The following is a 16,529-nucleotide window of genomic DNA, read 5'->3' as shown; positions in this document are numbered from 1 at the left end:
CAACTAAAAATTGAAAAAAAATTTTTGACTGTTTTTAAAAAGTTAAACAGATTTACCATGTGAACCAGCAATTTCATTCCTATGTATACACTGAGAGAAACTAAAACACGTCTACACAAAAACTTACACATGGGAGCAAGGGGTGTAACTCAGCAGTAAAGTACTTATCTAGCATGTGTGAGACCCTGCATCAGTCCCCAGCATGGCTAAAGTATACAAAAACTTGTATATAAATGTTCTTAGCATTGTTCATAATAACCAAAAAGGAGACACAACTCAAGTATCCATCAGCTAATAACTAGATACTGTGATAATATGTGATGGAATATTCTGTAGTAAACATGCTAGAATATGAATAAACCATGAGAATTATGCTAATGAAAGAAACCTGACCCAAAAACACATACTGTGATTCCTTTTCTGAACAAACACGTTCAGAATAAGCAAATATATGAATGTGAGTGTTAACAGTTACATGACCTTCATCTTCATGTAGTGATGAAAATGTTCAGAAATTAGGTAGTGATAATTGCACAATGCTGAATATATTAAACACTAAATTGTACACTAAAATAATGTTTATATGTGTGAATTCCTTCTGAACCAAATTGTTCAAAAAGTTTGAAGGAAGTACTTTGTGTGTGTGTGTGTGTGTGTGTGTGTGTGTGTGTGTGATACTTGGGATTGAACCTAGGACCTCGTACACGTTAATCAAGCGCTCTACCTATAAGCTTTGTCCCCAGTCCAGGAAGTAAATTTTATGAGCAAAAACATGTAGTCTTTTACCAAGTGTCCCAGTGTATTTATTTCATTTACCTAATTTCTCTGATTCTCATAGCCATTAGCTTTAATAATAGCCAAGAAAACAAATCAAAGATTGAAATTAAGTAAAATTTTTAAAAATTTTTTGTAGTGCTGTGGATTTAACCAGGGTCTTCTTGCATGCTAGGCAAGGGCTCTACCACTAAACTGTACTCCCAATCCTAATCCTTTTCCCTATGAAGTATTACTTTTTCAAATATTTTTTCAGTAATTACTAGTCCTTTTAAAGAATTCCAGTGCATTACAATTAAATGATGACCCAAATACAGATTTCTAAGTTGATATGTCTCAGTATTATACCATTTCATTAAGTTTTCTTGTAGTTGGAGAGAATGCCTTTATTTATTTTTATGTGGTGCTTAGGATAGAACTCAGTGCCTCACATGTGCTAGGCAATGAATCACAGTCCCAGTCCAAATTGTCATTTATTTTTGTATTTATTATTATTTTAGGAGAGAGTCAGAAAGGAGAAACCATTCTTTAGCTCGTCATGCAGATATCCTTGCTGCTGTGGAAACAAGACTGTCATTACTAAATATGACTTTTATGAAGTATGTGGATTCCAATCTCTGTTGCTTCATCCCAGGAAAGGTAAAATAGAACTGCTTGTCCAGAATAGCTTGATTATCCTTTGTAAATTTTAAATTATTATACTAATGAAGTGATTTTTTAGATGTTAGAATTGTTCCTGCTTCTGAAAGAGTTTCTATGCATGGGTCTCTTTGGCTACTGTATAGTTATCAGTATAAATATGTATGCGTGGTATCTATATTTAAAATTCTCATTACGAAATACATAGTAGAAGCTCTGATATTCTGTAAGAAGCTTGTTGAGAGTTCATACTCAAGCTTGGCACAGTGGCACATGCCTGCAATCCCAGTGACTCTGGAGGCTGAGGCAAGAGCATTGCAAGTTCAAAGCCAGTCTCAGCAACTTAGTGAGGCCCTAAGCAACTCAGTGAGATCCTGTCTCTAAATAATAAATTAAAAAAAAAAAAAAAGACTGGGGGATATGACAGTGGTTTAAGCATCCCTGGGTTCAATCCCTGGATCCCTGGTACCAAAAAAAAAAAAAAAAAGAGTTCATGTTCAAGAAAAAATACTGAATTTTTACTTTTGTTAAAATGCCTGAGGTATTGCAGTGAATAAGAAAGGAGTTGTTCTGCCTTCAAGATTGTTGTAATTTGGGGAAGTAGAGAGGACAAATTGGTTTTTGTTTTGTTGGAGAAATGTTTCATAATGACAACTTTATAAACTTTCAGATTTGACCAGAATAAATAATTGCTCATAGCAATACAGTCAGAGCTAAGTAATGGTCCTCTTTAACATAGAAATAAGTATATTGTGGTATATTTACCTTTAATAACATAACACATGCTCCTTAAGCCTTTGGTAGTACCTCCCTTCTTTTAGTTAACTGTAAATTCAGATGAGATATAGAAGCAGTGAAGGACTTAAATCATTTTGACACCTGGTTGATGGTTGCAAAAGATTCCTTTAACATGGTAGGAATGTTGTGTTTTAGTTAATTCCATAGATCATTTATATTGGCCATACCATATATGTACTCTGTTTTTTCAGTTTTCTATGACATTTATTCTGAGGGACAGTCCTACTACTTATAATTTTTTTTTAAACAGGTTACCACATCTTCTGTATGTTTTTTTTTAAGTTGTAGATGGACACAATACCTTTATTTATTTATTTTTATATAGTGCTGTGGATTGAACCCAGTGCCTCACATGTGCTAGATAAGCTCTCTACTGCTGAGCTACAACCCCAGCCCTTGCTTACCATTTTATTTGAAATATTCCTTGGTATATATCACTTTTCTCATCTTACCTACAAATGCTTTTCTTTTGTAGTTACTATAAAAGGGTGAGTAATTGGAAACTTTAGTGTTTTTTTGGTTTTTTGTTTGTTTGTTTTTGGTACTAGAGATTGAATCCAAGAGTGCTTTACCACTGACCTACATCCCCTTTATATGTTCTATTTTGAAACAGGGTCTTGCTAAATTGCTGAAGCTGACCTGGAACTTGTGATCCTCCTGCCTCAAATCTCCCAAATTGCTGGGATTATAGGCATGTTCCACTGTGCCTGGCATAGATTCTGATTCTTATGCCAGATTTTTCTGAATCTGATTTATAGTTCTTAACTCTTAGTGTTGCCTTTGAATCGATATAGGTTGTCATCTCCAACTTCATAATTTTTATTGCATGTCTCATTTTACAGAGTATGAATTTTTAAGAGACATCTTATAGTTTTTATAACTTCAGATAGTTCAGGTAGTTGTTAAACTAACAGTGGAGTAATTTGTGGCCAAGTTCATGGGCCTGCAGAAATTAAAATATTTAGTTTTTGACTTTTACAGAAGAATGTGCCAGTCAGTATTCTAGTTCATCAGGGTCACATGATTGCAATGGGGACTTTTGCTATATAAGTTCATTTGAGCCCTGCTGAGTTTTTTTGTGGGGAGAGGCGGAGGGGATACCTATTGGCTTCTCACTTTAAATTCTAGTCCCAAAGTATAAGAACAAAATTAAGGTGGCAGCAGCAGAGGACATCTGTAGTTTCCAAGGTACAATAGGTCCTACTATCCCTATTTCATTGCTAAGAAAACTGAGGCCTTGAGACGCTGATTTGACAAAAGCTATACTCCAGTCTTTTGATTTCTCAATTGTCTTTTTTCCTTTTATCTTCCTGTTTTCCTTACTAGTTCCCATTTCTTCACAAGAATTTATCCTAATTTTTTTCTCCTACATGCCCATACCAAAAAGAACAAAAAAGTCCACATTTTTGCTTTTATTCAGATATGTGTCCTATCATATTTAATTCAGTTTGAACTATTTTTATTTCTAAAAGTACCTTCTTTATAGCTTATATCTTGCCTAAAACAACAGTGTACATACTCCGAATTTTTACTGTTTATGTTGTTGGTGTTTTTTTTATCTTACTGGTACTAAATTGCTAACTTATCAGTTTTTGCAGTAATTGAATTGTTTTATGACTGTTCTCTTTTTTATACTTCTTATCCTTTAACTTTTCACATCCTAGCTTCAAAACATAAAAAGGTGGCATTTTAATTTCCACACACTGACCTGAGAACATTATGTTTAGTCAGCTTTCCATTTCTGTAACAAATACCTGAGGTAAATCATCTTATAAGGAGAAAAGATTTCTTTTGACTCATGGTTGCAGTTTTAGTTCATGGTCACTTGGCCCTGTTGCTTTGGGCCTGTGGCAGCCCAGTACCTCATGGCAGGAGCTTATGGCAGAGGAGGCCTATTCACTTCATGGCAGCCAAGAAATAGAGAGAAAGGGAAGTGGCCAGGATCCCTATATCCCCTTCAGAGACACAGCCCCAATGACCTAACTTCTTCTCACAAGGCCCCACTGCTTAAATGTTCCACCTCTTCCCAATAATGCCCAGCTGAGGGTCAGGCCTTTAGCAGATGAGCATTTGGAAGACATTCCATATATATATTATAGCAAACATTATACAGAATAATTTTCTTTCTGCCCAACATAATCTTGATTCTCGGTGAGTTACTCTTGTTTCTCCCAGAACATGTTCCTGGGTTATACTAGTTCAGGAGCTTAATTCGTTTTGTGAATATAGACTGTGTATCTATTTTACTTTTAATTCATATCTGTCTGCATTTTGTTTCACAAGTGACTCTGGGCAATAACAATATAGTTTAAATTAGATTGCCAGATATGTACCACAATTTTGAGAATTTGCCACTCTTATCTAGGGCAGGGACCAACACACTTCTCTGGTAAAAGCCAGATAGTAAATACTTTTGGCTTTGTGGACCATGGAGTCTCTATCACAACTACTAGACCTGGAGAAATAACCATGGACAACATATAGTTATAATAAAATTTAATTTGTAAAAACTGGCACATGCCAAACAGAATAATAGTTGAATAACCCTAACCACCACACTGATATCCCATTCATCTTCTCTCACAACTGTTATAAATGGTTGACTTTCTCAAATCTTCTGCCTAATATGTGGAGGTTGTACTTTTTATACCAAGCTCATGTCTACAGCAGTAGTTCCCACATACTGAAATTTGTGCTACATATGAGTGTTGGTAGCTAGTTATTCTGGAACATACAGGAATGAAGTAAGACATGATAGTCCCTGCTCTTGATCATTATAAATAGCCTCGGTAAACCTTGTGTTCTCATGGAAACACAATGGTGTCTAGAGTTAGGGTTTTGCCAGTGTGAGTATAATGTCATGAAGTGGTCTCTAAACAGATGTATAGGTGTGATTGGTTTGTTTTTAATGTTTTGGGAAAGAAATCTAGTGGTGTTGTATTTTGTTATCCAGAGCCAGCAGTTACATACCTTTTTTCCTGTTTGCTTTTATTTTTTATTTGTATGTGTCTTTTTTTCCCTGAACCATTTGAAAATAAGTTGGAAACATTGTGATCCTTAAATTTTTGTATTTCTTAAATATTTCAGTACATTACCTAAGAACTAAGACACTCATTAAATCACAGTAGAAAAATTGGGAAATTTAACATTGGTATAGCAACAAATTTATATTCAAATTTCGTTACTTTTTTGGGAGGGACAGTACTGGGGATTTAACCCAGGGACACTTTTAACACTGAGCTACCCCTTTTTATTTTTTACTTTGAGATAGTCTTGCTAAGTTGCTGAGGCTGCCTCTAATTTATAATCCTCCTGTCTCAACCTCCCAAATCACAGGGATTACAGGCATGCGCCACCATGCCCAGCATATTTCATTATATCTCAATAATATGTGCCCTAGCAATTTTTTTTTTCCTCATTCTGGAATCTAATCTAGGACCAGGTATGGATTCTAATTTTCAGTCTGAAACAGTTCCCTAGTCTATCTTTGTATTCCTTGATCTTCACTTTTTTTAACTGCATAGGTCAGTTATTTTGAGGGATGCCCTTCAATTTCAGTTTTTATAATGTTTCCTGAAAATTGTGGCTTCATTTCTAATTGATTTTAATATGAAGATGCTCTTAAAAATCAAAGTTAGTTGGGACTGTTTCTTTCTTTTACTGTAACTGTCCTAAAATATACATAGCTATAAGCTTTTAAAATGAGAAAAAGAAAATTGGTCTATTTTCCTATTGAATTGTTAGATCCTTCCTCTCCCTCCACCCCCATCTTCCTGATCAGCTTTCTGTGCTGCAGCCTTAAATACAGAGTGCAGAGAATCACCAGACTGATATGTATCAAAACAAAACAAACAGGAAGAAAAAAACCTTTGAGGACACCATGTAAGGGTAGAAAATTTAAGAGGCTAATAGTCGAAAAGAAATTACATTCCAATGCGTGCCTTATAAGAAATATTCAAAAAGTTTTAAATGCACTTAAAATTTTAAATATGAAAATATTTTAAGTTAAATAGGTGGAAGGAGAAGTTAAGAAAATCTCAAGTAGAATAAAAAGACAAAGTTTTGAGAAAAATGAGAACATACATTCTCTATTCTAATAAGCTTTGTTTGCTAAACAGATTAAAAAAAGAGATGCTTTCTCACCCACAGTAGTCTAAAGACTTAACAACAGTATGTCATTTATTACTATGCCAATTTAAACAAAAGCAAGATCAGTAAATTATGTGTATTAGAAATGTAACAGTTTACTGCATTTGGCTTGTATCATACTTTTTTTAAAACTTGTTCATGAAGGGGAAATAAAAGGTTTGAGTTGGATGAGGTAGTGCGTGCCTGTAATCCCAGCAACTCAGGAAGCTGGGCCAGGAGAATCTCAAGTTCAAAGCCAGCCTCAGCAAAATCAAGGCTCTAAGTAACTTAGTGAGACCCTGTCTCTAAATAAAATACAAAATAGGACTGGGGATGTGACTCAGTGGCTAAGTGCCCCTGAGTTCAATCCCCGATACCTCCAAAAAAAGATTTGATGAAGATGTTAACAGGATTTACACTGGAAGAGCGTTCAGAGAAGTCATCTCTTTAAGAAAGTGAAATGTTATTGAGACCTCAAGAACGAGTAAGGAATTTGGTATGGAGGAGATATACAAGGAAAATGTTACAGAAAAGGGGTCAGAATGTGCAGAAGCCCTGGAGCGAGAAAATTGGGGTTTTATTTAGTTCATAGAGTTAATGACCAGTTCGTGACTATAGATGCTATATACTAGCCTTGGATAGAACGTTATAAAAATAGTGGGGTAGTACAGTGCTTTTCTGATTTGTAAACTACATGTAAAACTTTGTCCTAGCCCTAGCACATAAAATTAGTCAATGAACAAACTTTCATAAAATACTGTACTCCTACTTTGTTAATTATATATAAATAATTAAGAGTTCTGAGCTTCTGCTACCTTCCATAAATATTTACTGTTTGGATTACACACACATAACACTTAAAGTTATTTGTGTGTGTGTGTGTGTGTATGTAAGTGTGTAACATTGGTAGCTATTTTGCAGAAAACAATCTAATTTTACAGTCAAGTATTTTATGTAATACATAATTTATTTGTGTGTGTGTGTGTAACATTGGTAGCTGTTATATTTTGCAAAAGTATATTGAATCTAGGGACTAGGTTGTGGCTCAGAGGTAGAATGCTCCTCTCACATGTGTGAGGCACTGGGTTCAATCCTCAGCACCACATAAAAATAAATAAAATAAAGGTATTGTGTCTATCTAACTAAAAAAAATATATTGAAAACATGTATTGAATCTAGTTATGTAATCTAATGTTTTATGTATGTAAAATATTACCTATTTCTAGACCTTGAATTCCTTGAACAAGCCAAGCTGACACTGACTTTTGGGCTACTACCATTATTATACCTACCTGAATTGTTTTCTCCACAGATGTTCAAGATATTATTCCTTAGCATTCATTTTTGTTAAATATGTCAAAGAAGCCTTTCCTAAACACCTGTGTAATGTATTCCCTACCCCCTGATAGGAATTATCATATTGTCCCCATTTGCCCTGATGGCAGTATTTTAAATGATTTCATTGTTTGTTTATTTTAGTTTCATAAGAATAAGAATCTTATCATCCTTGTTCATCATTTGTACACCAGTGCTTTGAAAAATGACATTCCTGTAATGAACTCAATAAGTATTTGAACGATGTTTATCTTACAATTTAAAATACACTCACAGAATTGAATTGTAAGCCCAAGGGAAAGTACTCCATTGCTATTGAAAACAAAACAAACAAAAAAAAACCTTCTAAAATGAGTTTCTTATAGAATAGAAATGCCAGAAGTAAATACATCATTAACCACTAGTGCCTTAAATTTTCCCTTCACTATCTTGTTCTGCATATTCTCCTTTGGCACTCTCAGTTCCTCTTATGCGATTGGCTGCTGAAGTCTCACCATCATCTGCGGTTTCTCTCCTGACACCTGCATTCCCATGCATTTCAAAACCAGAATGTCTTATCTCCCCTTGCATCTGCCTATTTAAAAACCACCTCAGCCCAAGCCAGTTTCTGTTTATTTCTCCAAACCCACAAACCTGACCTCTTCTGTGAAGTCTTCCTTCGGCTTATGATAAGGACAAATTCTAAATTTATTATGCACAAGTCATTCTAGACTGACAAGGATCATCACATTGCATTGAAAGTCTAGAAAACATTTAAGAACTTTGAATTTGTCCAGGTAATATTCTGATAGATTATATGTTTCTCTAATAGCCCTCAGCAGCCTAAGTAGAGAGGAAAAGACGGATTATAAAACCAAATTCAGAGTTGGAAACTGGCTAGGTAAATGTAGTGAGAGGAATATCTGGGATTCAAGGTTGTTTGGAATTTTGGTGACAGAATGGTTTTGGTTTATTAGTCCACAATTCTCATGAGGTACAATCCCATTGGAATAGATGTTATCTGGACTGGGGTCTTCAGAGACATGAATTATTATATTCAGCTCTATGCTGAAATTATGGAAAGTATTAAGAACACCCTCACAGGGATAAAAACTGAGGGCATAATTGTTTAAGGAAGTTGAGTTGCCATTCTAGCGAGAGTTAGGAACCAGGGGTATAAGAACATCATTTCTTCTCCATGTATTAGCCTTGACTTTCTCCATCACAATTTTCATTAAAACAAAAAAGAATCTTTTACTATACTTTGGTGATAGCAAGAAAATGTGTTCTGAGGAAACCTCATTCCAATCCATGGCACTTTGTAAAGAAACAAAACTTCAAGAAGGCAGTGCAAAAGAAAAAAGAATCAGACTGAGTTCCTGGGACTTGGGGAATAGAATTGGGTTTGGAGGATTAACATAGTATGTAATCTCCCATCCTATACCTACTTTCATATAGTATTTAATTTCTTTGTATAATCCTCTGGTTTCTTTTGCAATTTATATAGGCTTCTATGTATCTGTGTGTGTGTGTGTGTGTGTGTGTGTGTGTGTGTGTGTGTACATGTGTGCGTATCCCCAGTACTCTGATTTCCTTCAAGGCAGGAGCTATATTTTATTTGTCCTGGTTCTTAGCGCCCCCCCCAGCACAGTACCTGGTAAACGTAAAAGATCCTTAGTAAATCTAAGTATAAAGTATTTTGTAAATAAACCCAAAAGCCACGCATGGCAGATGGTAATATTATACATGACTAGTACACCTACTAAATCACCCTGTAGATCTTCATAGGGATTGTAAAACATGCAATTATATCTGCCTATTTAGTAACTTTTCTTTTAAAAAAAAATTATAGTACTAATACGAATTTTTTGTTTTAGGTGATTGATGAGATTTATCGTGTGTTGAGATATGTCAATTCTACCAGAGCCCCTCAGCGAGCTCATGAAGTGCTACAAGAGTTAAGGGATATTTCCTCCATGGCAATGGAATACTTTGATGAAAAGATTGTTCCAATTCTAAAGAGGAAATTGCCAGGATCAGATGTGTCTGGAAGACTTATGGGCTCTCCTCCAGGTATCTCTTATTTATAATATCTTCAGTTTATAATAACATTCATACATAGTTTTGTAACTTGCCTTTTTACCCCCTTAACCATATATTTTGAATTTTTCTGCTAGTAAATATTTATCCACAACATTTTTAGTGATATATTGAATAACAAATCATATATAACTTGTATAACTGATCTACTTTTAGGCATATTTATTGCTTATAGTTTTCTTTTCTTTCTTTTTTTTCTTTTTTGGTACTGGAATTGAACCCAGGATCTCACGCACAGTGTCTCACACATGCTAAGTACATACTCTGTCTTACCACTGAGTTATATTCCCAACCTTCTGTTTCACATTTTTCAATTAAATTATACTGTGTAGAACAATCTTATGGCTAAATCTTTGCACATATCCACAACTATTGACTTACAGTAAATTTTGTTAAAGTAGCATTGCTACTCAGGAGGCTGAGGCAGGAGGATTGCAAATTCAAGGCCAGCCTCAGCAACTTAGTAATACCCTGTCTTAAAGTTAAAAAGGACTAGGTGTGTAGATTAGTGGTAGAGTGCCCTTGAGTTCAGTCCCTAGTACCCTACCCCCCCAAAAAATGATTTCTTAAGAACAGAATTTAGTTTATCAAATAAAATACAAAAACTTATTTATGGAAAGAATCCAGTGAATTATTTCAGCCACCAAAATGTCTGACTGCTCCTTTCAAAACAGGGTTCACTTCTGTGGTAACTATTTTGCAAAATTATATTGAGTCCTACATATCTGTGCACTTATATCTACTGAAAGACTAAATTGTTCAATTTCTTCAACTCTTGCAAATACTTTAAATTAGGGGGAAACATTTATTAGACCTTTTTGTTTTGTTCAGATTAGTTAGCTCCCAGCAGTACTCAGTGGGGTACCTAAGTGAATCTCTTAATTTAATAATAAAAGCCTACAGCATCTCAGCATTAATGTATGTATTACTTATTAAGTACCAATTATGCGCACAGCACTGTACTGTGTCCTGTGGAGAATAAAAAGAAGTGTAATACGTGGTGTCTTCTCGCAAGAACCTTACTATTTTAAAAGGTAAGATGTGTCCAGACGCAAAGTAAAAGTATCATAAGGAAGAGAAATATTTTAAGACAGTGTCCGCTTATATACCAAATGAATCAGAGACAGAATCCTAAGGAAGATAAAATCAGTATTGGCTGGTCTTATTGAGATGTCAGGAAAGGTAAGAATAGTCTTGACTCTTGATGTAAGAGTAGAAGTAAGAATAAGCAGAGAGGGAAGGAAGACTATACCTCAGCCAAGGAAAATACTGTGGTTATTTAGATGTGCAAGGAGAAAAATAGCTTGATGGGTATAGGGTAGGAATAGATCCATCTGGTTCTTTTTTTAAAAATCTTCACGATAAGGTTTTTAAAAATTAGGTTATTAACTTAAAATAGTGAATTCTATGCCCATGTTATATTCTAGTTACTCCTAAAAGAGAATAGTTCCAAAACCTTTCTACACCATGTTGTATGTGATGTAACCTACTTTTTGATGTAGTCCCTGCTTTGTGGCTAAGGTGAAGCCTTTGTATTTAGCTAAGTGCTAGTGAACTTAAGAACATGATAGGTCTAAACTTGTAACTTGAAAGTTTATGTAAAATTAGAAATCATCTTCTGATTTTACTACATGTATTTTCTTCCTAGGTCCTAAAAATGTTTAACAGTTTAAACAGCATTTTAAATCCAAGTGTATGCCATTTAATGCCTTTCCCTGTTTGCTGCCAGTTCACATATTGCCCTATGAGCAGAAGAATGAGAATTCAAACTCATTTATAGTTAAAACAAAGCATCTGATTAATCAGTAGACCATAAGTTTAAGTGTTACTGATAGGGAAATATATTAAGTGATTGACCCTTTTAAACTATATCTCCACAGTGCCAGGACCTTCTGCAGCCCTAACAACAATGCAGCTCTTCTCCAAGCAGAACCCTTCAAGACAAGAAGTTACCAAACTCCAGCAGCAGGTTAAAACCAATGGTGCTGGTGTGACTGTTCTCAGGCGTGAAATTTCTGAGCTTCGCACCAAAGTGCAAGAACAGCAGAAACAGCTTCAAGACCAAGACCAGAAACTGCTAGAGCAGACCCAAATCATAGGTGAACAGAATGCACGTTTGGCAGAGCTGGAACGCAAACTACGAGAAGTAATGGAAAGTGCAGTAGGAAACTCCTCCGGGTCTGGGCAGAATGAGGAGTCTCCTCGGAAACGAAGAAAGGCAGCAGAAGCTATAGACTCTCTTAGAAAATCTAAGCGTCTTCGGAATAGAAAGTGAATTGAAATATGGTTCTAACTCCAGAGGAAGACATAGCTTGGTAGCTTAAGCAGTTATGCATATCAGGATACTGGGAGCAACATGGTGTCCCTTGGGCTTCTAGGCTTTCAGAACAAACTTGAACTCTTATGGTTGGGACATTCTTTTCCCACTTATGGTGGAACTCATGCACAGAATCTTTTTACTTTGCAATAGATTTGTACTAACCAGACCCGTTCTATCATGTTTTGGGGAGTTAACTTTTTTCTGTGCAGATAATGTTTAAAGGAAGCTTATTTGTTTCTGCATATATGCACATGACATAAGGATCTTAAACAAACCCAGTCTTGACAGACTAGAAGTTAAGTTTAATACAGAAAATGTCCTGTTCACTTGAAAGAAAAAAAACCTACTTTTTAAATGGACACTATGTTGTTTTAAAAAAAAAAAAAACAAAAAAAAAAAAAAGTTGACTTTTTGTTATAAGTGACCTTTGTCTGGAATGTCTGAAAAGTAGTTAATGCTTTTTGGTATTGAAGTGATGGGTAACTGAAAGGATTTCCATAGTATTGACTGTAGAAGGAGCCTCTACAGTATTGACTATATATTTTTATAAACTACTGGCAAGGGACTTATCCAGTTGTTATATACATGTTTTCAGTTCTTTTTGGGGCCATGTCCTACATTTGCATGGATGAATGCATGCATTGCCTAGTCAACTCACTTAAAAAGCTCTTGCACTGGTATTGATCTTGAACCTCTATACTTCTCCACTTTTTAGAGCAGCGTCTTCATTGATTTAAGCACTTAACATCTTCCACCACAACAGCTTGCCTCTAGGGAGAGAATTGTTAGTCCATTTGTCCTCCAGTTTTATAGGAACAAGACTATTAAAGCCCATTGCTTTATCTATTCTCTGTAGGGTTCAGGTACACTGGCTAAGGTAGAATCCAAAATCCAAGGTTCTTTTCTGTCAAGATCAGACCTCTGGGAGCTAGTAAAGATCCTAACTTGTCGCTGTGTGCTCATGGATCATATTGATGACTGAATAGGGGACCTAATTGTGGCTGTAGTTTGCCACTGAAGGAGAGTTCACTGAAGAAAATTGTACAATGAAAAAGCAATTCGATCATTTCATTTCCGGGAGATGACACAAGGGAAGCTTTTTAATATTAATTTCAAGCTTTCCTTATCCTGTAACTTTAAACAAAAGCTTTAATTTTTTTTTTTTTTTTTTTTTTGCACTCCTGTTTTGAGCTTGTAACTGGAAAAGCATGTCTTGCACTGTTCAACCTTTGAGTGGTCACTTTAACAATCTCCAAATTGTGTACAGTAGTTCTTTTGCCCAGTTGTATATTTTTGAGACATTTCAACAATCACTGTCCTAGTTTTATTTTAATGTACTAAATTATGTAGTTATTTGTCAAGTTTTTAAACAACTGTTGCCTTGGGCTTCAGTTATTTAAAATAAATTTAGGTGTGATATAGAAAACTATCCATTTCCAGGTGGAAGTTTGACACCTGTATACAATCTAAGGTTTTGGTAAGTACCTTAGTTGAATAAAAGCACAAGGTCATCACCCTTTTTATCCGTCCAACATGACATGGTTATACATCCTTTAGGTTAACTTTGCCAAACAAAACTTTTTCCTATCCATTTTCAGTATTGTCCTTTCGTAATATTGTCCTTAGATTTTGATTAATTATATGTCTACTTTTGAAACTCCATTTACAATGTAGTATGTTTTCAATGAAAAAACATAAAGCAACATCCAAGTGTTTATGGTTTGTTGGGAAGGTAATTTTAAAATAAACAGTTTCCTAAAAACATTTGTCAGCCAAGATCATCCATAAAAGTCCCCGTCTGGAACTTATTTTCTTAGCAGGTCTCGTTTGTAATCATAGGATTTAGCCATATTATCATAACTTTGGAGGAGGCCTACAGGAATACTCATGGCCTTTAATATGCGTTTTCTGGTAATAGGAAGACTTTTTTAAGTATCAGAGTACTGGTTTACAAACTATGATCCTTATGCATCAAAGGGATATAGGCTCAGATTTTTTGTTTTTTGTTTTTTGTTTTTGGCGGTACTGGGAATGGAACCCAGGGCCTCATGCACGTTAGGAAAATATTGTAACCACTAAGCTACACCCCCAGTCCTCAGATTATTTCTCTAATAGTTATCAAATTACTAAAGTTTCCTGAATTTCTTTTTAAACTACATTTAAGTAGCCTAAATGTATCTGTAGTCTTCCACTAGTTAACATGAGTTTATGGCTTTCAGAGTAAGCATTCACACTGTTAAGAGGTAAATTTTTGTTCCCAAATCCAAATTTCTACAGTATACACTTAAAATTCCCTGTCCATAAGATTGAGTTGCACTTGTTAATGCATGAGTGTTTCATAACTAGGAGAATAAAGCACTACAGTTCACTTGTTTATGTTGTAGACTAGCTAAAACAGGTTATGATATTGTCTTCACCATTTATTAGGATAGTTACTGGGTAACTGTTAAACTTGCTTTTGGATAGCATTTAGGGTTCTATAAATACACCTAAAATTGACATGTTACAGGAATATTATAAATTAGTTTCAGAACCTCCTGCTCTGCATTTATGCCAGTAATTTGAATGTTGTGTTTTTAATAGTACAGCATTTCATAAAGTATTGTCATAATTTTCCTTGACTGAAAAGACTTCTCTGTTGTATTGGGTCATTCCACACACATAAATTATGGTACAACACTACACACATGGATAAAAGTGTGAAAAGGCCTGGATAGGAAATGAAGAGGACTGACCCCTGGCCCCAGCCCTCACCCCAGCCAGATCCTCAGCTTAGCTCCCAGGTGGACATGGCTTACTTGGTTTTCACACATTCTGAAGTTATAGAAACTGCTGTTTTTCAGAATTCTCTTTTGATGTTCAGAGCCTAGAAATAATGGGGCAAATGTATTCAGAATAATCCTGTTTTTAAAGACTATTGGGGTGCCATCAGGTCTAAAGCCACTGGTTTTGGAAGCAACTTTTTTTGTAAAACGTGTTTTTTGGAGTACTGAACTTTACAGAGGCTTGCCTTAATATCTATTTAGTAGTTTCAAGATGTATGCGCTATTATTCTACGTGTTAAAATGTTAAAATATTCTATGTAGCCCCAGAAGTGGGTAAAACAGAGTATAAGTAATGCCTAAATAAATAAGCTAAAAGGTGTCACTACAGCTGAGTTTTTCAGAGAAAGTGGACATATAAAAATAGGCTATGCGTCATAAAAATAATGGCACCTTAGGATTGCACTATTTTATGCATTATTTTATATGCCATTTCATAGCCTGCACTTTAATCTCCAAAGAAATGATGTATGATATCCCAGTTGTTCCTTATTAATAAACTTTTTCCTAAGACAGGGCACTTAATTCTATTTTACTATACTGAATTAGTTTCTTGGAGGTGGATTCCTTTTTTGGGTTCTCTATTTCCTCAGCCATATATTTTCTAGGATCTGGGAACTCCCTCTCTTGTCTATTTCCAATAGTATATAATTTTAATTTAATGTAATGCAAATCCCATACTTGGTGATCAGCACATTTTATATTCTCTTCTAGCAGTAAGTACCCATTTGTTACACTTATCAAACCCTCTAAAATACATGCTGTAAGCAGTGAAGGAGGGAATGAAAGGCATCTTGATGCAGTCGCTGGGAAAGAACGCTAATTGTAATAGGAAACCCAGTTTGATATGCCATCCAATTCTTTGACTTGGGATCTATCTAAATTCTTTTAACTAGCACACAAAAGGTAAAGTTAAAACTACTTAAAAGTAAACCTGTAACCTGTCATCTCCAGTAAATTATTTTCAGAAAATACTAAATCTACAAAATGAGACTGGCTATTAGTTGACTGCTACCTGCCATAATCTCACTTTGAATAGCAATACAGTTATATTGATAATAAATATAACAGGCTTAAGTAAATTAGTTGGCCTTTTGCATCTTCCTAAGAATCTTGGTTAAATTTCTGAAGTTCAAAAATTAAATCTAAAATTTTCCTGTTGTGTCTGAAGAAAACCATGAGGTTTAAAAGCATATTGGTAATCTGTTGAGTCTGCCAAAATCTAGTGGTCCATATTCAAAACTACCAAAAGGTTAGAGTGTAAAATTCCTTTATGTGGTACCATGTCTGTTTACCTATGCTTATGAGCAACAATAAATCACTAGTTTACCTTCTGGAATTTTAATTGTTAAAACTTAATCAATTATTGGAAAGTAAAAAACACCTCCCAGTTACACAACAGGGTACGTAAATAAATGTGTTGTTACCAGTGCTACTTGTTTTCTTTGTATTTCATGCACAAGTTTGGAGCTCCATTGCTAACGGATACCATATTAGCAGCTGTCTCGTGAAGCACTGTACTGTGTTTACATGTCATAGTCCCTCACAGCCGCCTTATCAAGTAAGTTCTACTCCACTTGGGTTAGGGAACAGGTCCATAGTGTTAGACAGCTAAGTGACTTTTGAGGAGTTGA

At 35.1% G+C, this 16,529-nt stretch overlaps 1 protein-coding gene across 1 annotated transcript in view; it reads left to right on the top strand.

The window, feature by feature from the left end:
• The window catches only part of Fbxo28 (F-box protein 28), a 31,497-nt gene extending 15,178 nt beyond the window's left edge, over positions 1–16,319 (top strand). Inside the window, exons 3-5 of the mRNA XM_047521063.1 lie at positions 1,275–1,413; positions 9,531–9,726; positions 11,634–16,319. Of these exons, the coding sequence (XP_047377019.1) occupies positions 1,275–1,413; positions 9,531–9,726; positions 11,634–12,028 (730 nt within the window). The 3' untranslated portion in view covers positions 12,029–16,319. The remainder of the gene's footprint in view (positions 1–1,274; positions 1,414–9,530; positions 9,727–11,633) is intronic.
• The last annotated feature ends 210 nt before the right edge of the window (positions 16,320–16,529 follow it).

Source organism: Sciurus carolinensis, chromosome 12 (assembly GCF_902686445.1).
Source record: "Sciurus carolinensis chromosome 12, mSciCar1.2, whole genome shotgun sequence".
Classification (NCBI taxonomy): domain Eukaryota; kingdom Metazoa; phylum Chordata; class Mammalia; order Rodentia; family Sciuridae; genus Sciurus; species Sciurus carolinensis.
This window is presented reverse-complemented; position numbering and strand designations above follow the sequence as displayed.